Source organism: Gorilla gorilla, chromosome 1 (genome assembly GCF_029281585.2).
Source record: "Gorilla gorilla gorilla isolate KB3781 chromosome 1, NHGRI_mGorGor1-v2.1_pri, whole genome shotgun sequence".
Taxonomy (NCBI): domain Eukaryota; kingdom Metazoa; phylum Chordata; class Mammalia; order Primates; family Hominidae; genus Gorilla; species Gorilla gorilla.
This window is the reverse complement of record NC_073224.2, coordinates 196,721,617-196,743,336: the sequence shown is the minus strand read 5'-3', so window position 1 is coordinate 196,743,336 and position 21,720 is coordinate 196,721,617. Positions and strand designations below refer to the sequence as shown.

General features: G+C 42.5%; 1 protein-coding gene across 9 annotated transcripts in view; it reads left to right on the top strand.

Moving 5' to 3' along the window:
- Positions 1–21,720, top strand: part of CFAP57 (cilia and flagella associated protein 57) — an 84,761-nt gene that overhangs the window by 31,643 nt on the left and 31,398 nt on the right. For 3 of the 9 annotated variants that reach the window (XM_055346474.2, XM_019016792.4, XM_019016785.4), the window contains exons 10-16: positions 5,400–5,612; positions 8,417–8,590; positions 13,923–14,084; positions 18,055–18,210; positions 20,075–20,168; positions 20,808–20,998; positions 21,527–21,700. In XM_055346474.2, coding sequence (XP_055202449.2) covers positions 5,400–5,612; positions 8,417–8,590; positions 13,923–14,084; positions 18,055–18,210; positions 20,075–20,168; positions 20,808–20,998; positions 21,527–21,700 — 1,164 coding nt within the window. The remainder of the gene's footprint in view (positions 1–5,399; positions 5,613–8,416; positions 8,591–13,922; positions 14,085–18,054; positions 18,211–20,074; positions 20,169–20,807; positions 20,999–21,526; positions 21,701–21,720) is intronic. The other 6 variants (XM_055346487.2, XM_055346481.2, XM_055346496.2 and 3 more) reach the window with 3 other exon arrangements.

Below are 21,720 nucleotides of genomic sequence, written 5' to 3'. Positions count from 1 at the left end.
TCAGATAAACTAATAAAATTAGGAATCTAGGAATATTGTTGGAAATAAGTTCACTATATTTTTTAAAGTGCATTTTTATGGAATAATAATAAACAATCAGAAAATGCCATTTAAGAGGTGGGGATGGGGCTGACAAAGGAGCTAAAGATATGGCTGACAGAGTAGGAGCCATGGAGATATACAAAGAGGTGTCCAGTGGGTTGGGAGATTGGTTATTTATAGGGAGAGTGAAAAAATAAGCAAATATATCAAAGATAATGGGAGGTAGGTCTTTCACAATTGGAGAAGGGAGTTACAAATATGGAAAGGGGCAGCGGCAACAGTGAACCTTGTGGTTGAATTGAAATTGGAGGTATCAATGTGAATTTATGGTTTTTGATACATAGAGATAGATATAGAAATAGATATAGGTGTAGTGTATACACATATATTTAGAAAGGAATCAAAACCAATGCTATACAAACTCTTCCAGAAAATGGAAGAGGAAACATCCCAACTCATTTTATGTGGCCAGTATGACTCTGATACCAAAACCAGTACAAAAAAATAAAACTACAGATCAATATTCCTCACAAACATAGACTTGAAGATCCTCAACAAAGTATTAACATACTGAATCCAGCAATATATGAAAATAAATACACATCACTGCCAAATGGGGCTTATTCTAGTAATCCAAGGCTGGTTTGTCATTTGAAAATTATTATAATCCACTATATTAACAGGTTAAAGAAGAAAAACCAACTTCAAAAAAATTGACTTCAAAAGCCTATAATCCCAGCACTTTGGGAGGCTGAGGTGGGCAGATCACGAGGTCGGGCGTTCAAGACCAGCCTGGCCAATATGGTGAAACCCTGTCTCTACTAAAAATACAAAAATTAGCCAGGTGTGGTGGCACTCACCTGTAATCCCAGCTACTCAAGAGTCTGAGGCAGGAGAATTGCCTGAACCTGGGTGGTGGAGGTTGCAGTGAGCTGAGATCGCACCACTGCACTCCAGCCTGGGCGACAGAGTGAGACTACGTCTCAAAAAAAAAAAAAGAAAGAAAGAAAGAAAATGGATTTCAAATATTTACTGACTTAGTTCCAGTGAAATATAGAAACTTTACTCTTACATAGCTCCATTCAGTCCTACCCTTTGTTGTACTGTTGTTATCCACATTACATCTTTATATGTTACAAGCCCAACAACACATTGTTTGTAATTATTACTTTATATAATCTTATTATGTCTTTTAAAGAAGCTGAGAGAAAAGACTGAGAGCAAGCATACATTTCTAAACCTTCTTATTTACCCTTTTGGTTCTTTTCATTTCTTCTTGTGGATTTGAGTTACCATGTCATTTTCTTAACCCAATAAAGCTTTATTCCTACTCATCACCTTTGTACTGTTATTGTCAAATACATTATTTATTACATTTCTACATGTTATAAGCCAAACAATAGTCTCTCTCTAAATATATATAGTACTTTTGCATATACATGAAGTTGCTTTTTAAATCAGCTTAGAGAATAAAGAAGGTACAATATGCAGTTATACTATCTCTTGATTACCTGCATAATTACCTCTACCAGTGCTTTTGTTTGTTTGATTTTCCTTTTTCGTATGAATTCACATTACTGTTTGTGGTTATCTGCTTTCAGCATGAAGGACTTTCTTTACTATTTCCTGGAAGGCAGATCTTCTAGTAAAAAAAAAATTTATAAGTTTTTATTTATCTGAGAATATCTTTATGTTCATGTTTATCTTCTTAATTAAAATATAAAAATACAGTTTTGCTGGATGTAACGTTTTTTTCTTACTTTCAGTACTTTGCATGTGTCTCCTACTGCTTCTGGCCTTCTTTGTTTCAGAGAGAAGTTAGATATTATGTGATTAATCATTTTTCTCTTATGGCTTTATATATATTATATATATATTTATATATTATATATATTTATATATATTATATATATTTATATATTATATATTTATATATATTATATATATTTATATATTATATATTTATATATATTATATATATTTATATATTATATATATTTATATATATTATATATATTTATATATTATATATATTTATATATATTATATATATTTATATATATTTTATATATATATATATTTTAGACGGAGTCTTGCTGTGTCACCAGGCTGGAGTGCAGTGGCACCATCTCAGCTCACTACAACCTCTGCCTCCTGGGTTCAAACGATTCTCCTGCCTCAGCCTCCTGAGTAGCTGAGACTACAGGTGTGCGCCACCATGCCCAGCTAATTTTTGTATTTTTAGTAGAGACGGGGTTTCACCATTTTGGCCAGGATGGTCTCGATCTCTTGACCTCATGATCCACCTGCCTCGGCCTCCCAAAGTGCTGGGATTACAGGTGTGAGCCACCGTGGCCGGCCAGCTTTCAAGATTTTCTTATCTTTGGCTTTCAACATTTTGTTTTTGATGTGTCTGGATCTAGATTTCTTTGCATTTATCCTACTTGGAGTTTATTGTACTTCTTGGATGTGTAGGTTAATGTTTTTCAACAAATTTGAGATTTTTCAGCATTATTTATTTGAATATTTGTTGTTTTTCTCTCTTCTCCTAGTGCTCTCATTACAGTACACATATGTGGGTGCATTTAATGGATGCCCACATTTCTCTGAAACTCTGTTAATGTTAATTTTTCTTGATTAGTGTTTCTCTCTGTTCTTCCAATTGTACAATCTCTATTGAGCTATTTCAAGTTTGCCAGCTCAAATCTGCTGTTGAGCCTTCCAGTGAATTTTTCGTTTTGGTTATTGTACTTTTCAACTCCAGAATTTCCATTTGATTTTTAAACTAATTTCTGTTTTCTTATTATATTCTTTATTTGATGAGGCTTGTCATCCTACCTTCCTTTAATTATTTAAGCATAGTTTCCTTTAGTTAATTGAACTTATTTGTATTAGCTACTTTGAAGTCTTTGTCTGCAAAATCTGCCATCTGGGCCCCTTCAAAGGCAATTTCTATTGCCTGAATGCTTGCTTGCTTGCTTGCTTGCTTGCTTGCTTGCTTGCTTGCTTGCTTGCTTGCTTGCTTTTTCTTGTTGGTTACACTCTTTTTGTTTGTTTGTTTATATTTCAATTTTTTGTTGGCTGAATATTTTAGACAATATATTGTAGCAGTTCTGAATATGGTCCCCCCAGGGCATTGTTGTTGGTTGGTTGGCTGATTATCTGTTTCGTGACTTGGCTGAGCTAATTCTGTAAAGTCTGTTTCCCCTGTAGTGTGCAGTGTCTCATATCACTACTCAGATCTATTTTTCATCTTTTCTTTTAGCCTGGCTACCTAGGGTTGCCCATGAGTTGCCTAAGCTGCTTATTAGTTACAGATTGTGCATAAACCCCCTTAGACAATTAGGTTTTTACCTTTTACTACCAGATTTATGTGTGGCTTGGAAAATGCTATCACAGTTCAGAGAGTGATGGCTTTTGCATCATGTTCAGCCAGAGACTGGTAGTTTGGATGACCCCTCTCTGATTGTTCATAAGAGGGTACAGCTTTGGGCATGCACAGAGTCTTCCAGGCTGCGAGGGATGAATATGATTTCATTTTTAAGCCTGGCTTCCTAGGAGATGCCCCTGGGTCGGGAGAGCTTAATGTTCAGCATTTGGTAGACTGTTGTGTTTGGTAGGCCCATTGTGCCAGTGAGACTCTGCCCTATGTTAACGGGTCTTTGTGTAGCTTAGGAGATGCTTTCAAGTTTTCCTCACATCCCACTCTGACTGCACCTGAATCAGTACAGTCTAACACGTACACAAGACCTTCCAGCCTCTAGAGTTGTCTGTTATCCCTGAAGGACTCTTCTTCACTGTCCCTTTCCCTTGTTCTATCAAAATCCCACTCCTCTATATCATTTTGCTTACATCCGGGAGTTATCAGCCTCCTCTTAATCACTTTCCACCAAGATCTCCACTGTTTTAGACAATGCCCATAGGCATGGACTTTTCCATGTTCTATTCCAAATAAAGTCAGCCCCCTCAAGCAGAGCTGTAGAGCTCCCTGTCTTAGCACCTGACTTTCCCACAGACAGAACCTTTGCTCCACTGCACCAGAGCTGGGGCGGGGACCTGCTTTTCCAGGAGTAACATCCTCACTTCTGTGAGTGATACTTGAGGTGTGTGCATGTGTGTGCACACACGTGTGTATGTGTGTGTGCACGTGTGTAAGCCCCTGGTCTTTTTGCCTTGCCCTTCATGGCTTGGAACTTTCACTCTATAAGCAAACTGGGTCAGGAATCATTAGGGCACAGTTATTCTCAGTATGCTGAGCTTAGAGTGGAGTTTCTTCCAACAAGTGACAATGGGCCGAGGGGAAGAGAGTCTGAGCCCTCTTGGCCACACCTGCTTGGAATAGAGCTTCTGCAACATGGTGCTGGGGTAAGAATAAGGAATCCCAGCAGTTTCCCTTTCCAGACCGAAACCATAGCCCAAGACCAGGAGCTATGGGGAGAGGGAGTCGCTTATCTTGGCCACACCTGCCCAGAGTGCACAGCAGTGAAGTTTCTGGAGCTGAGGCCGTAACAGAGCGAGTCATGGCTTAAATGCAGCAGACTCTGTTCTTACTGGGATTGAGTAGATTTTCTTGAATAAGTGTTTTTCCATTTGCTGTATTCCCTGAGGACAATTTCCAGAGACATTTTATTTATTTTATTTTAGACAGGGTCTCACTCTGTCACTGAGGCCGGAGGGCAGAGGTACACTCATAGCTCACTGCAGCCTCAGCCTCCCCAGTTCAAACCATCTTCCTGCCTCAGGCACATGCCACCATGCCCAGCTTATTATTTTTATTTTTATAAAGACAGGGTTTCACTATGTTACCCAGGCTATTCTCAAACTGCTGGGCTCAAGTGATCCTTCCACCTCAGCCTCCCAAAGTGTTGGGACTACAGGTGTGATCCACTGCACCCAGTCTTCTAAAGACTTCAAATGATTATTTTTATCATATTTACCAGTTAACCCACATTGTCAGAGAGAAGGTCAAGTTGAGGTCCTTACCGTGCCATTCCAGAAGTCCACTCTCTCTGTGCTATTTTTGCAAGTTTCTGTGAATACATAATTATGTCAAAAATGTTTTGAAAAAACAGCAATAATTGGTTGGTTCTAGCCTTAAGAAACCTGTAGGATTCAGTCTTTACGTTCATAAAGTGAAAAAGAAATGAGAGTGTTTCATCTTCTGTAATTTGCAAGCGTCATAGAAAACAGAATGTGAACGTTCACAAGAAGCTATGTTTTGTGCTAACAGAAGGGCCTACAGCAGGAAAGGACGTTCTGCTCAGTCTAGTGGAGCACCTAAGGAGTTTGCACCCTTTTCTGTGTTAGGGTGTAAGTGTGTGTACACTCTTCACTGGATATGTCTTCCTCTCCTGCAGATTCGCTCAATTGTGTGGAATGCAGATGATAGCAAACTGATTTCTGGTGGCACAGATGGTGCTGTGTATGAATGGAATCTGTCCACAGGAAAGAGAGAGACAGAATGCGTGCTCAAGTCTTGCAGCTACAACTGTGTTACTGTCTCCCCCGATGCCAAAATTATCTTTGCTGTTGGATCAGACCACACCCTCAAGGAGATTGCAGATTCCTTGGTGAGTCTGCCCCTGCCCCGCCTCTGGGCTGGTGCACGGATCTGCAGGGACAGCCTCCCGTGCTTACAGCACAAAGTATGCACGGAATGAGGGCCTCTGCATACAGGGCCCCTTCTTCCCAGGATAACATCAGGCTCCTCATTCCTTTTAGATTAGCTCAGTTATCGTCACTTCCTGAATTTCCTGCCTAGTTTCCTTCCTGACTGGGTGAAATTGTAAATTGCGGGGCTCTTTTTCATTTCCCTTTTACTTGCTGTCTGTAACTTCTCTCCCACCTTCCAGGCATGGAGGTCATGTCATCTCTAAACTGTACTCTTACCCTTGGTCTGCACTTACATTCCTGGGGTAAAAATCTAACTACGGTATGCACTGAGTAACACCAATGATGGACCACATGGACTGTAAGATTGTAATGCCCTAAGATTATAATGCCAAATGTTCACTGTACCTTTTCTGTTTAGATACACAGATATTTTCCATTGCGTCACAGTTGCCTACAGTATTCAGCATAGTCACATGCTGTTCAGGTTTGTAGCCTCGGAGCAGTAGGCTCTACCACACAGCCTAGGTGTATAGCAGGCTGTCGCAGCTAGGTTTGTGTAAATACACTCCGTGATGTTTGCGTGACAAAATAGCCTAACCATGCATCCCATATCAAGCGATGCATGACTGTGCAGTTAGCTGCTCTCACCTAGGCTTGCCACTGTATTCTTTTGAAATCCCCAAACTCTGAAACCGTACAGTTACATTGGGCTCCAAATAGTGAAGGGAAAAGAGAGGAGCTCAGCAAGGATGCGTCATACAAACATGGGCTGTGCGCTCCTCCAGCTGGCTCCTCCCACTTTTCCTGTGACTGGTGCCTGGGAAAGTGCGTAGATACCACGGCAGCAAGCTAGCCCAAGGCAGATCTCCCGTGGCTGGAACACAGCTGACAGTATGGTGACTCTCCTGTGTACCCCCGAGTAGCCTGGTCCTAATTCAATGGCAGCTATCAGTGCTGTGCCAGAATAAAGCCCCTTTAGGGCAGGGCCATCTTTTGCTCCTCTTGGCAGCCCTACTAGCTGGCACATTGTGTGGTGCACAGCATTCAATAAATGTGTGTGTAGGCATGAAAAAATGCTCATCATCACTGGCCATCAGAGAAATGCAAATCAAAACCACAATGAGGTACCATCTCACACCAGTTAGAATGGCAATCATTAAAAAGTCAGGAAACAACAGGTGCTGGAGAGGATGTGGAGAAATAGGAATACTTTTACACTGTTGGTGGGACTGTAAACTAGTTCAACCATTGTGGAAGACAGTGTGGTGATTCCTCAAGGATCTAGAACTAGAAATACCATTTGACCCAGCCATCCAATTACTGAGTATATACCCAAAGGATTATAAATTATGCTGCTATAAAGACACATGCACACGTATGTTTATTGTGGCACTATTCACAATAGCAAAGACTTGGAACCAACCCAAATGCCCAACAATGATAGACTGGATTAAGAAAATGTGGTGCATATACACCATGGAATACTATACAGCCATAAAAAAGGATGGGTTCATGTCCTTTGTAGGGACTTGGATGAAGCTGGAAACCATCATTCTCAGCAAACTATCGCAAGGACAGAAAACGAAACACCGCATATTCTCACTCATAGGTGGGCATTGAACAATGAGAGCACTTGGACACAGGGTGGGGAACACCACACAACAGGGCCTGTCATGGGATGGGGGGAACAGGGAGGGATAGTATTAGGAGATATATCTAATGTAAATGACGAGTTAATGGGTGCAGCACACCAACATGGCACATGTATACATATGTAACAAACCTGCACGTTGTGCACATGTACCCTAGAACTTAAAGTATAATAATAATAATAATAAAAAATGTGTGTAGGTGGGTAGGTGAATGAGTGCATGAATGAGTGAGGGAATGAAGGGGCGCTCTGATAGTACAGTAGTCCCACCTTACCCACAGTTTCAGTTACCTGTGGTCAACCAAGGTCCAAAAACAGGTGAGTACCATACTGTGAGTAAGATATTTTGAGAGAGAGAAACCACATTCACACAGCTTTTATACAGTATTCTTATAACCGTTCTATTTTATTATTAGGTATTATTTATCTCTTACTGGACCTAATTTATAAATTAAACCATATCATAGTTATGTATGTATAGGAGAAAACCATAGTATATATAGGGTTCAGTACTATCTGTGGTTTCAGGCACCACTGGGGATCTTGGAACATATACCTCAAGGATAAGGGGAGACTAATGTATGGTTTTGCTTATGTAATGAGCATTAATAAATGCTTGCTGAATGCATTTATGAGCAATAGCCCATTCTCATTTTGAAATGCACCCATGCATAGCAGTCAAAGCAGAGACTGGAGCCCGCCCAGGTACATGAGTTGAAGCAAATGCCTTTCACACAGATGGTCCGTCATCCGTAGACTAGGGATAACAGTAACTGCCTCAGAGGGTTTCGTGAGGATTGAATGAGTTGCAACATGGAGAAGGCACAGAACAGTGCTTGGCACATAGTAAGTGCTATATGAATATCTCTCTCTATTAGTATTATTCCTAACTCATGAACCTGGTTATTTACCAGCAACACAACAAGGAATATCTAGTTTGCGCCTTTTTTTGTGCTAGGCACTATACCAGATGCCAAAAGGGATAGAAAAAGCATTTTTTAAAGACAAGCCCCTAGGGATCTGTTAGAGCAGAGGGCGAGAGAGTATGGCACTGGGACGTGGGGGCCACAGCTCGACCCCTCACACTGAGCAGAGCTGCCTGTGTCCCAGATCCTTCGAGAGATATCGGCGTTTGATGTCACCTACACCGCCATTGTCATCTCGCATTCTGGACGCATGATGTTTGTGGGCACCTCAGTGGGAACCATTCGTGCCATGAAGTACCCTCTGCCTCTGCAGAAGGAATTCAATGAGTACCAGGCCCATGCCGGTCCTATCACCAAGGTGAGCAGGGCCCTCTCCCCAGGAACCCAGTCCCACACCTGCCTGCTACGTGCTTGTTCATCCCTTCAACCTCCCAATGTCTTTTCTCTCTCCTTCTTCTCTCTTGTTTATTCATCCATCATTCATTGAATCACCATCTATTGACTATGAATATACTCTTTGTTTAAACTACTTCCAGGAATTGAGCCTAGGAAATCATCAGAGATACACCTAAAAATGTATGTACGTTTTCACCATAATATTATGCATAATAAGGGGCCGTTTGGTGGATGCCGTAGCTGCTGTGAGTGTGGGCTGCACTTGACCACAGCTGCCTCCTCCTCCAGAGAATGCCCCAGACTGAAAGGAGCCATAGCCCTGAAGATTGGCCCCTACCTCTCCCTGAGGGTACAAAAGGCCACCCCAGGGGCAATACCATGAGTACACATTTGTAAATTGTCCTTCCATTCACCCTTCTCATAAAGTAGTATCTATGTTCAACAGTCAAAATGTGGAAGCAACCAAGCGTCCATCGACAGACGAATGCATAAGCAAAAGATGGTATATCTATACAATGGAACAATATCCTGCCTAAAAAGGAAGGGAATTCTGCAATGTGCTACCACATGGATGAACCTTGAGGATGTTAGGCTAAATTAAATAAGGCCAACCACAAAAAGATAAGTACAGTGTGATTCCACTTTTAGGAGATACTTAGAGCAGTCAGAATCACAAAGACAGAGTGGTGGTTGGCAGGGGCTGCAGGAAGGGGGAATGAGGAATGATTGTTTCATAGGTATAGAGTTTTGGTTTTACAAGACAAAAGGGTTATGGGGGTAGTTGGTGGCAATGGCTGCACAACATTACAAATGTATTTAATAACACGAACTGTACACTTGAAAATGGTTAAGATAGCAAATTTTACAGAATATGTATTTTACCACAATTTTTAAAATGAAATAAAAAAGAATTATCTTGCACTCGAAATGGTTGCCAAGAAATCATAGCCAATAGTGAATTAAAAGTTATTCATAGTGCAAAAAAAAAAAAAAGTAATGTCTATACCTACACTGGACCCCCCAAAAAACAGGCACTGGGAAGGTATGTGTCTCTTCTTCCTTACTCTCTCTTTCTGCAGATTGAATGACACAGCACCTGAGGTTTTGAATTATGTCCCAAACTCCTTAGTGGCTTACCTGCACCACTAGCTGTATTAAGAAAAGATTTCTCATTATAAAACAGAACATTTCTGTACCAAGCCTGGGCCTTGGGTCCAAAGTAAATTACTACAACATATTCCACCTCTTCCCTTCAGATCTGCTAAGTTTTGTGGATAACATATTTATTTTTCTGATTATAGAAGCAATGCATATTTATTTTAAAAATAAAAATCCCTGCCAGGCGCAGTGGCTCACGCCTGTAATCCTAGCACTTTGGAAGCCCAAGGCGGGCAGATCATGAGGTCAGGAGATAGAGACCATCCTGGCTAACATGGTGAAACCCTGTCTCTAACAAAAATACAAAAAATTAGCCGGGCGTGGTGGCACGTACCTGTAGTCCCAGATACTCGGGAGACTGAGGCAGGAGAATCACTTGAACCTGGGAGGCGGAGGTTTCAGTGAGCCGAGATCGCACCACTACACTCCAGCCTGGGCAACAGAGCGAGATTCTGTCTCAAAAAAAAAAAAAAAAAAAAAATCCTCATAATGGTATCATTTCTTTGATGCATTTCCTTCTATATTTCCATGTGTGTGTGTTTTAAATAAAATTAAGATCATACTGTGAGGCCAGTCTCGTGGCCTGCTAGTTTTTAACTTCACACTACTGTAAGCGTTTGTCCATACAATTAAATATTCCTCAGAAGCATGATTTTAGTAGCTACACAAATATCCTATCCTACGATGGACTGTAACTTACTAACTCTTCTCTTGCAATTAGGCATTTAAATTATCTTATGATCTATAGTGAACAGCCCAGTTTACAAATTTATATGCGCATCTCTGATTCTCTCCTAAGACTAAATTCCTAGAGAGAGAATTCCTGAATTCAAGAGTATTGCCATTCTCAAGATTCTTGACCCATACTGCTGATTGTGAGAAGACATTTTTCACAGTTAATCCTTTTGTTTTAACTTTTTATCTTGAAATACTTATAGGTTTAGAGGAAATTTTAAAGATGGCACAGAGTTCCCATGTATCCCTCAATCAGTTTCCCCCAGTAATTACATCTTCTAGAACTGTAGCAAAATATCAAACCAGAACATTGACATGGTCCACAGTGTATGTAGTTCTGAATTATTTCTCACATGTACAGTCTGTGTAACCGCCACTACAATCACAATATAGAACCGTTCCATCCCCACAAAGATCTCCATCTGCCCTTCAGAGTCCTACCACTCCTCCCCACTATCATCCCGAATCCCTGCCTACCACTAATTTGTTCTTATTTCCATAACTTTTGTCATTTTGAGAACTGTATATGGAATTATACTGTATGTGGCCTTCTGAAAATGGCTTTTTTATTGATACATAGTATTTGTACATATTATGAAGTACCTGTGATATTTTGTTACAGTCATAGAGCATGTAATGATCAGGTCAGGATATTTAGGGTTTCCATCCATCTCACGTATTTATGATTTCTGTGTGTTGGGAGCATTTCAAGTCCTGTCTTCCAGCAGTTTAAAAATATACAATACATTGTTGTTAACTATAGTCACCTTACTCTGCTATCAAACATTAGAACTTATTTCTTCTTTGACCTGGCACGTGGGTCATGCCTGTGATCCCAACACTTTGGGAGGCTGAAGCAGCCAGATCACTTGAGGTCAGGAGTTTGAGACCAGCCTGGCCAACATGATGAAACCCCCGTCTCTACTAAAAATACAAAAATTAGCCAGGCATGGTGGTGCACGCCTGTAATCCCAGCTACTCGAGAGGCTGAGGCAGGAGAATTGCTTGAACCTGAGAAGCAGAGATTTCAGTGAGCCGGGAGATCGTGCCACTGCACTCTTAGCCTGGGCAACATAGCAGACTCTATCTCAAAAAAAAAGAAAGAAAGAAAGAAAAGAAAACTGATTTCTTCTATCTAATGTTTGTATCTGTTAACCAATCTCTCTTTAGCACCCCACCAACCCATACACTCTTCCCTAGTATCTATCATGCCACTCTCTACTTCCATGAGGTCAACTTTTTTTTCTTTTTTTTGAGATAGAGTCTCACTCTGTCGCCCAGGCTTGAGTGCAATGGCATGATCTCCGCTCACTGCAACCACCGCCTCCTGGGTTCAAGCGATTCTTCCACCTCAGCCTCCCAAGTAGCTGGGATTACAGGCACATGCCATCATGCCCGACTAGGGTCAACATTTTTTAGCTCTCACATATGAATGAGAACACACAATATTTGTTTTTCTGTACCTGACATATTTCACTTAACTTCACGACCTCCAGTTCCATCCATGTTGCTGCAAAAACATGATTTCATTCATTTTTACGGCCAAATAGTATTCCAGTGGGTATATATACCACATTTTCTTTCTTCATTCATCCACTGATGGACACTTAGGTTGATTCCATATCTTTACTATTGGTGGTACAATAAATATGGGGGGGTGGAGCGCAGGTATCCTTTCAATCTGCTGATTTCCTTTCCTTTAGAAAAATATCCAGTAATGAGATTGCAGGATTGTACGGTAGTTCTATTTTTAGTTTTTTTGAGAAGTCTACATACTGTTTTCCATAGTGGTTGTACTAATTTACCTTCCCACCAACAGTGTATAAGAGTTCTCTCTTCTCCACATTCTTGCCAGAATCTGTTATTTGTTGTCTTTTTGATAATACCTACTCTAATTGGGGTAAGATGGTATCTCATGGTGGTTTTGATTTGCATTTCCCTGATGATTAGTGATGTTGAGCATTTTTTCATATACCTGTTGGCCATTTGTATGTCTTCTTTTGAGAAATGTCTATTCATGTCCTTAGCCCACTTTTTTTTTTTTTTTTTTTGAGATAGAGTTTTGCTCTTGTCACCCAGGATGGAGTGCAATGGCTCAATCTCGGCTCACTGCAACCTCCCCCTCCCGGGTTCAAGAGATTCTCCTGCCTCAGCCTCCCAAGTAGCTGGGATTACCGTGCCTGCCACCACGCCCAGCTAATTTTTGTATTTTTAGTAGGGATGAGGTTTCACCATGTTGTCCAGGCCGGTCTCAAACTCCTGACCTCAGGTGATCCACCCTCCTCAGCCTCCCAATGTGCTGGGATTACAGGTGTAGGCCACCACGCCCGCCCCTTAGCCCACTTTTTAATGAGATTTTTAGATTTTTTTGTTTGTTTAATGTTGAATTGTTTGAGTTCTTTGTGTATTCTGGATATTGGCCTTTTGTCAGAGCAATAGTTTGCAAATATTTTCTCCCATTCGACAGGTTGTCTCTTCAGTCTGTTGATTGTTTCCTTTGCTGTGCAGAAGCTTTTTAGCTTAATGTCCTGATTGTGGCTTTTTCCACTCAGCTTAATCTTCAAATCCATCCAAGTTGTGTTGTGTATCAATCATAGTTTATTCCCTTTTATTTCTGAGTAGTATTCCATGAAAAACAAATCACAGTTTGTATAGCCATTCACCTATTATAGGATATTTTTAATTTTTTCCAGTTTTCGGCTATTATAAATAAAGCTGCTGTGACCAATCATATACAGGCTTTTGTGTGGAAATAAGTTTTCATTTCTCTGGGATAAATGCCCAGGAGTATAATTGCTGAATCATATGGTAAGTGTATATTCAGGTTTTTTTTTTTAAACTGCCAAGCTATTTTCCAGAGTGGCTGTACCATTTTACATTCCTACCAAGAATGTATGAGACCCAGTTTCTCTGCATCATTGCCAGCACTTGGTGTTGTCACTGTTTTTTATTTTAGCTGTTCTAATGAGTGTGTAGTGATATCTCATCATGGTCCTAATTTTGCATTTTCCTAAATGGCTAATAATGTGGAGCATCTCTTCATGTGCTTACTTGCCATCTGTATATTTTCCCTGGTGAAATGTCTCCGCATCTTTTGTCTACTTTCTGATTGGATTGTTTGGCTTTTTTACTGTTGAGTTTTGAGAGTTTCTTGTACGTTCTAGATAATAGCTGACTCTTCAGATTCCAAATCCACAGGGAATGTAGACATAACCTTACTTCTTCTATTCATTAACAGATGCCTGTGAGGGCTCCTTTCTCATTCTTACCTGGGATCAAGTTTACCTCCCTGTGAGGCTGTGCCCAGGACTGCATGGGGGGAAGCCTTGCACAACAGCTGGCTCAGCCCTGGTCATCTGTGGCCTTGAAAGCTTCCTGGCCATGACCCTTTTTCTCTTCAGATGTTGCTTACCTTTGATGATCAGTTCCTGCTGACTGCTGCTGAGGATGGCTGCCTGTTCACCTGGAAGGTCTTTGATAAGGATGGCCGGGGAATCAAGCGAGAGAGGGAGGTGGGCTTTGCTGAAGAGGTGCTTGTGACTAAAACAGACATGGAAGAAAAGGTAAGAACTGGATCTAATGAAGAGGGATATGGAATTCCTTACCAGACTGCATTCAGATGCGGGTCCAGCACTGGGGCCCTCTACAGCCTGGCTACACCCTATGCCCAGTGCAGACCCCCACGGCTCCCTGCACATCCGCTGTCCACACAACCAAGCTCTCCTCCTCACTGCCACTGTCCACCCGACTCTGCCTGTCTTTCTGCCATGTGATCATCTTGACTTACACTGTGCTTTGCTTTTATTCTGTGATCTGGTTTTCTCTTCCTACTCTTTGAAACCAAGAATAATGAAACATACAGTTCTCTTATGACCAATAGTTCCTAGCACATGCTGGGCACATGGAAGACAATCAATAAATATTTACAAAAGTAAAGTATGTTCTCATTTAAATCTCACAACATCTCTATGAAGAAGATACTGTCATTCTCCCTATGTTTCAAAAAACAAGTTAGGAGAGCTTGAGGGATGTGTTCAAAGTCAGTGTGCTAATAATTAATAGGACTAGAGTTCTAATCCAGCTTTAATCCAGAGCCCCCTCCCTTAATCACTATACCAAAGGGACATCCCTTCCTTCCTTCCTGTTGATGCAGTAAACATTCCATAAAGGTGTGTTTTGCAGAGATATGAGTGCATAGCTCTGTGTTATGCTTCCTAAGGGAGAAGCTGAATGGATGATAAACACACAAGGCTCATGGAGGATCGCAGAGCTACACAGTCATTGCTGTTTGTCCAGAATCTTAAGTGTGTTTATTGAACACCTACCATTTGCTAGGCACTGGGGATGCACATGTGAAAAGACAGTTGTGGGCCCTGTGACATGACCAGGAAGCTTACAGTCAAGTGAGGGATAGAAACAAGTAAAGCCATCAGAGCAGCAATACAACACTGCCACAAAGCACGGTGACAAGCCCCTGGCATTCGCTGGAGATCCCTTCCAGAGCTCCCTAGAATTTTCTGCAGGAAAAGCAAAGAGGGAGAAGAGGATGAGGGAGGGCCCCGTGAGAGTGGGGGCCTGACCTGCTGCAGCAGGAACATTTCCTTTTCTCTGTTATCTTTTCTGTTCTTCCCAGAGGGTAGGGGAAGAGGCCAAATAGGAGACAGCAGGCTGAGCCAAAGGCCTGAAGGTGCCCAAGCTGGCTTCTGACCACAGCCCCCAGATGGGCCTGACAGTACCGCTGCCAGGCTGGAAATGACTTGTGCATATACCGCTCCTTCTTGAAACTCCCTTCTGTCTTACCATCCTTGTGACCACACTCTGTTCCCTGTAAACCTTTCTGACTCCTCCTCCCCACTTCTGTCCTGGCTCTTCCTCCGCCTGTCCCTTAAAAAGCATGTTCCCAGAATTCCCAACTCTCTTTATATTCCATTATAGTCTAAGTAACTCTCAGGCCATGATTTACCTTCTCTGCCTAGGATTTACAGAGGGGTCTGCTGTGTACCTGACACTATACTAAGGTCTGGGATTACAGAGATAAAAGACATAAAGCATCCTTTAGCTGATAGCCTGGGAAGAGGGCAGAGTATCACAAAGAAGGGAATTAAACGTGCAGTGGAATGAAGTGTCATGAAAGAATGATGCTGTGGGAGCACAGGGGAAGGAACTTGGCTCAGGCCAGGTGGTGCCAGAGGACATGAGCCTTGCTCGATCCTTCCAGAACAAATGGACAAGGGCCAGTGAGCAATGAGCAGTGAGTGTGTGCAGAGGGATGAGGGAGTGGTGGTCTGCAAAGCTGCTCCTAGTTAGGTTGTGCCAGAGAGAAGGGCTGAAGATGAAGCTGGAGAGAAACAGGTCAGGGGGGCCTTTTACACCCTGCATTAGGCTGGACATTGTTCATAAGGACCATTCATAAATTTAAGCTGGGGAATGACTTAATATGATTCACATCTCGGAGAGATTAATCTGCAGCAATGTGAAGAATAGATGGAGGAAGGACACTGAACAAGGACCTCAAACACAGCATGTCAAAGGCCGGGTCATTCCCATGGATAAATATATCCCACTAGCCAGGGCAGACCCCTGGGATCATTGATAAGTATTCATTCAGTGCTGACCATGCTGCTAGTTTTATGCTAGGTTCTGGGGATAAAGCAGAGAAGCAAGACAGGCCAAGCCCCACCCTCAGGTACCGGTCCTTCTACCTAGGAGACAGCCTTCATCCATGATCCTTACCTCTCCACCCCACACCCAATCAGGCACTATCCTCTCTAAACTCACTCTCTCCAACCTCTCCATTCTTCTCTGGTCCCCTCCCCACCTCAGTCCAAACCCTGTCTGTCTCTCACCTGGTCTATGCAGTTGCCCCCCACCCACCCCAGCAACTCATCATCCTGCCTTTGGTCCTTCCTTAATCTAGTCCGTGCTGCGTACCACCGTTGGAGAGATCTTTATAACACCAAAGTCAGCCTGATCGGGTTCGATGAGGACCTTTGGAAGCCCTCTAAGATAAAATCCAAACTTCCCAGCATGGTCTACCGGGCCCCTGATGGTCTGACGCAGTCTTGGCTGCCCCTTCCTATACATCCAACCTGTGCCATATCACATGCAGTGAGTGCCCTGGCCAGGCATTCCTGCTCCATCCTCTCTGACTTTGCACGTGCAATTTGTGCTTATCCTTCATCTCAGTACTTCCTGTGCACCAGATCCTCACTAGTCTGCTGGCCAGGAATGCAGAAATGTGCGTAATCCATTCCTTGATGTCAAGTCGTTCACAGGTGGTAGAGGAGACAGACCAGAAATGATGAGATAGGGATGCACGGGGTGTCCCCATAGGTAAGCAAGAAGAAAACACTGCATTCTGACCCACTCTGTCATCAACATTAACTTTTTAAGGAAATGAAGGGTGTGTGTATTATAGTATTTTTAGAAAACTTTGGCATCGTTGAGTACGATGGGAGAAGACACTACGCCGGGTGCAGTGGCTCAGTCTGTAATCCCAGTACTTTGGGAGGCTGAGGCAGGAGGACCACTTGAGCCCAAGAGTTCGAGACCAGCCTGGGCAACATAGTGAGATCCCCATCTCTACAAAAAATATAAAATATAAAAATTAGCCAGGTGTGGTGGGGCATGCCTGTAGTCCCAGCTACTTGGCAGGCTGAGGTGGGAGGATCACTTGAGCCCAGGAGGTCAAGGCTACAGTGACCCATGATCACACCACCGCACTCCAGCCTGGGTGACAGAGTGAAACCATGTCTCAAAAAAAAAAAAAGAGAAAAAAAGGAAGAATAAGAAGATACTAGGCATAAAAACCAGCAAGACAGAAGAGTTAGGACCTATATTAAAGTACTAAAAGTGAGTCTAAGAAGACATCAAGAGGGACAGATTGGCAGTACTGAGAACCACCCAGCTTTGGGCACTTACCACAATTTGTAATAATGTGTTTGTCTGGCTGCCTCAGTAGACTCTAACTTACATGGGGACAGCCATCATGCTTCAATAAGTATCTTCTGAGATCTTACTCTGTGTTAGACATTGTTCCCGTACTTGGGATATATCAGCAAACAAACCCTACAAAGATTCTGGTCTATGTGGAGCTTAAGTTCTGATGGGGAAAGAAGAATAAAAACAATAAACAAAATACTAAGTAAATTGTAGAAAGTGCAAGATCTAAGGAAATAAGAAGTAGAGCAGAGTAAGAGAGGTGATGGGTCCTGGGAATGGGAAGGGGTTGCAGAATTAAACAGTGTGGTCCAAGTCAGCCTCGTCAAGCAGGAGATGCTTAAGCCGACTTGAATGAGATGAGCGCATGACTAGCATAATGTAGTAAAGATTTTTTGAGGATAGAGGAGGAAGCTCATATGTCTCCTCATTTTTAGCTGATGTGCCTTCTGGGGAAAAGATGACAAGTTCTAGTTGAGACACATTGAGTTTGAAGCTAGGCAGAGCTGCAGGTCTCAGGTCAAGGCCGCAGGTTTAAATATTATGAGTCACCCTCACTGTCAGTGTTCTTGATTTTCTGTCCTTCTCCCAAAGGCTCAGGTTATGTTGGAGCTAAAGACTCGTGTGGAGGAATTAAAAATGGAGAATGAGTATCAACTCCGACTAAAGGACATGAACTATTCTGAGAAGATTAAGGAGCTAACAGACAAGTTCATCCAGGAAATGGAGTCCTTGAAAACAAAAAACCAGGTCTGTTTAAGAGACTGACCAACAAGCACAAATAACAAGAAATTTCCACTTTCAAGACAGGACTGGCATATACTGCCCAAGCTATGCTCAAACAGTAAGATATGTGAAAATGTCCAATTTTAAAGCATAGTCGTTGATATCAGAAATGCTTACAACTGGCCAGGCACAGTGGCTCATGCCTGTAATCCCAGCACTTTGGGAGGGCAAGGCGGGCAGACCACTTGAGGTCAGGAGTTCAAGACCAGTCTGGCCAACGTAGTGAAATCCCATCTCTAGCCAGGCATGGTGGTGCGTGCCCATAGTCCCAGCTACTCGGGAGGTTGAGGCATGAGAATCATCTGAACCTGGGAAGTGGAGGTTGCAGTGAGCTGAGATCGCTCCACAGCACTCCAACCTGGGCAACAGAGACTCTGTCTAAAAATAAATAAATAAATAAATAAAAATAAATGCTTATAATCAATTGCTAAGTGAAAAAAAAGCAGAATATAAACCACTTTACGGTGAATGGTATTAATCGGTATTAGTGGTATTAACAGATTAATTAATCTGATCTATAGTAGTAAAATACATATAGAAAATAGATAACAGTATAATTATCTCTGGAAGTTGAGATTACAGATAATTTAAATTTTGTTTTTCATACTTTTTGTAATTTCCAAATTCTCTACAATGAGAATTATGATTAGGAGAAACTTATTTAAAAACAAAATGAAAAGATAAGAAAAACAAAGCAAAAAGATAAGAAAATCAAAGCATAGATGGAGAATAACTAGCAGAATACTGATTCCTGGATTGTCAGGAAGTTAAATAAAATTAGTCTACATGGCCTTTACATAGTTAGATTTGGTCCGGGACTCTCCCAGATTCTTTTCTTTGTTCTACACAAATCTGGACTCCTATCTAAAATTCCCACTGGGCAAGGTGGCTCACCCCTATAATCCTAACACTTTGGAAGGCCTAGGCAGGAGGATCGCTTGTATCCAAGAGCTTGAGACCAGCATGGGCAACATAGTGAGACCCTGTCTCTATGTAAAATAAAAAATGAGTCTGCCATGGTGGCATCTGCCTGTAGTTCTAGCTACTTGGGAGGCTGGGATGGGAGGACTGCTGGAGCCTGGGAGGTGGGGACTGTAGTGAGTCATGATCTCTGCACTGCACTCCAGCTTGGATGACAGAGCGAGGTCCTGTCCCTCACCCAATTAATGTCCCTCACCCAAATTGGGAAAAAAATTCCCAATTATGTCCTTGAGGGATATTTGTTTCTTTAATGTCTATGGGTCATAAAGTTTGGCTAAAAAAAAAAAAAAGCAAGAAAAACCTTGGCTATTAATTGTATTAATTAATTCACTTTATAATTTTATTCATTTAGCCAACAAACATTTATTTGGTGCTCTATATAAGCCAGGCGCAAAGTTAGGTCCTGAAGATGGCACACCACCTCCAACTCACCCCCCAAGCCTGAAAGCTTTCCTGCTCAGTTAAAGAAAACACTTCCTCAGAAGCTTACCCATGAGCACACCCAAGGATTTTGTTGACAGCAATGTGCTGGCAACAGAGGATTCAAATGAATCCCTACTTTTTCACCCAGAAGTCCTTTTGACACGTGTCCAAAACTGAACTCATCATTGACAAACCCATTTAGTAGCAAGAATAGAAATAGGAACAGTATAGAGCTTTTAGAGCAGAATATAACATAAATGAAAAGTGACAATGTGGTTGCTGCTTCATAGAACAGTGCTTGGTGCAAAATAAGGGCTTGAGAAATGTTTGTGAGTGAAGGAGGGTGTTACTTGTAAAATCAGTTCTTGCCCTAGTAGTGCTTTCAGCAGATGTGTGTAAATGAGGAAATGTGACTCTGTTTTAGGTCTTAAGAACAGAAAAAGAGAAGCAGGATGTTTATCACCATGAGCACATAGAAGACCTCCTAGACAAGCAAAGCCGGGAACTGCAAGACATGGGTGAGCCCACAAGTAGAGGCCTCGTTGGTTAGGGTTGGAAGAGCTAGGTTATGGGGAAACACTCAGGAGTCCCCCAGACACAGTAGAAGTCTCAGGGAATATGGCTCTGTCTAAAAACAGGCTACATGTATACCCTGGAACTCACTGTGGTTTTCACTTCTGTGTTTTTACTCATTCACTAAGCACATTAAACACCTATTGCATGAAAGTAGGAGGCACAGAAAAGGTCAAGTTTGGAACCTGATAGTCTTGCCTTGGGTCCCAGGCTCACCACGTACTTGCCAGGTGCTCTGGGGAGTCACCTAACCTTACCGAGCCTCACTTTGCTATAAAGCAGGAGTCCTAATACTTATTTTTCACACTCAGGATATTCTTCTTGGCCCTGAGTCCCCAAATACCACTCTGTGCTTTCCTGGAAACTTTTCTTCCCAGAGCAGGTAGGCAGGGAGTTTGGCTACCTGATGAGATGATGGGATGAGGGGCTGGCAGCAAGGAAGCCAGGCAGGCATTTGAATCTTGGCTCTGGAGGCAGCTGCTCCAGCTGGTGCTGGAAGGGATGGGAGAGCGCCCAAGGCTCCTGGGTGTCCCTGAAGCAAGTGCTGCTCTCCCACCTTAAATACCATCCTTGCTTCTCTCCAGAATGTTGCAACAACCAAAAGTTGCTTCTAGAATATGAGAAGTACCAGGAGCTGCAGCTCAAGTCCCAGAGGATGCAGGAAGAGTATGAAAAACAGCTCCGGGATAACGAAGAGACCAAGAGCCAGGCCCTGGAGGAGCTGACTGAGTTTTACGAGGCAAAACTGCAGGAGAAAACCACCCTTCTGGAAGAGGTACTCGCAGGAAGCCATGCTGTGCCTCCCTTTCACAGAGAAAAGCCACCCATTCACTCAGATCTCCATGGCATAGCCACTGTATGCCAGGATGTGTTATACACTGGGTCAGACATGGTTTCTACCCCCAAGGAACTTATATCTAATGGGAGAGACAGCCAAATAACATCGCAAATAAATATAACATTATGACTGTCACAAGTTCTGTGAGAGAAAAATATAGGAAGGCTGGGTGTCCAGTGAACAAGACCAAAGGAGAACAGGGATGGGGTGTTGGTAAGATTGGGGTTGAAGTGGTGGAGCATGAGGCCTGATTTGGTAGGAAAAGAGGGGAGGCAGGAAGACAGGACAGACGGGAAGAAGGTGGACAGGTCAAGGGCCCTGTGGCCATGGTCTCCGTTTCTGGAATGACACTCGCCTCCGACTCCCTGGGACAGGTCCCCATGCTCATCTCACCTCAAGCCCTGTTGGCACAAAGGTGTGTGAGTCCCTTCTCCCCTGACCACACGCCCACTCTCTCTGAGCCAGGCACAGGAAGACGTCAGGCAGCAGCTGCGGGAGTTTGAAGAGACCAAGAAGCAGATTGAGGAAGATGAAGACCGAGAAATCCAAGATATCAAAACCAAGTATGAGAAAAAGCTTCGGGATGAAAAGGAATCAAACCTGCGGCTCAAGGGGGAAACAGGCATCATGAGGAAGAAGGTAGCAGGCTGTTCTCCAAG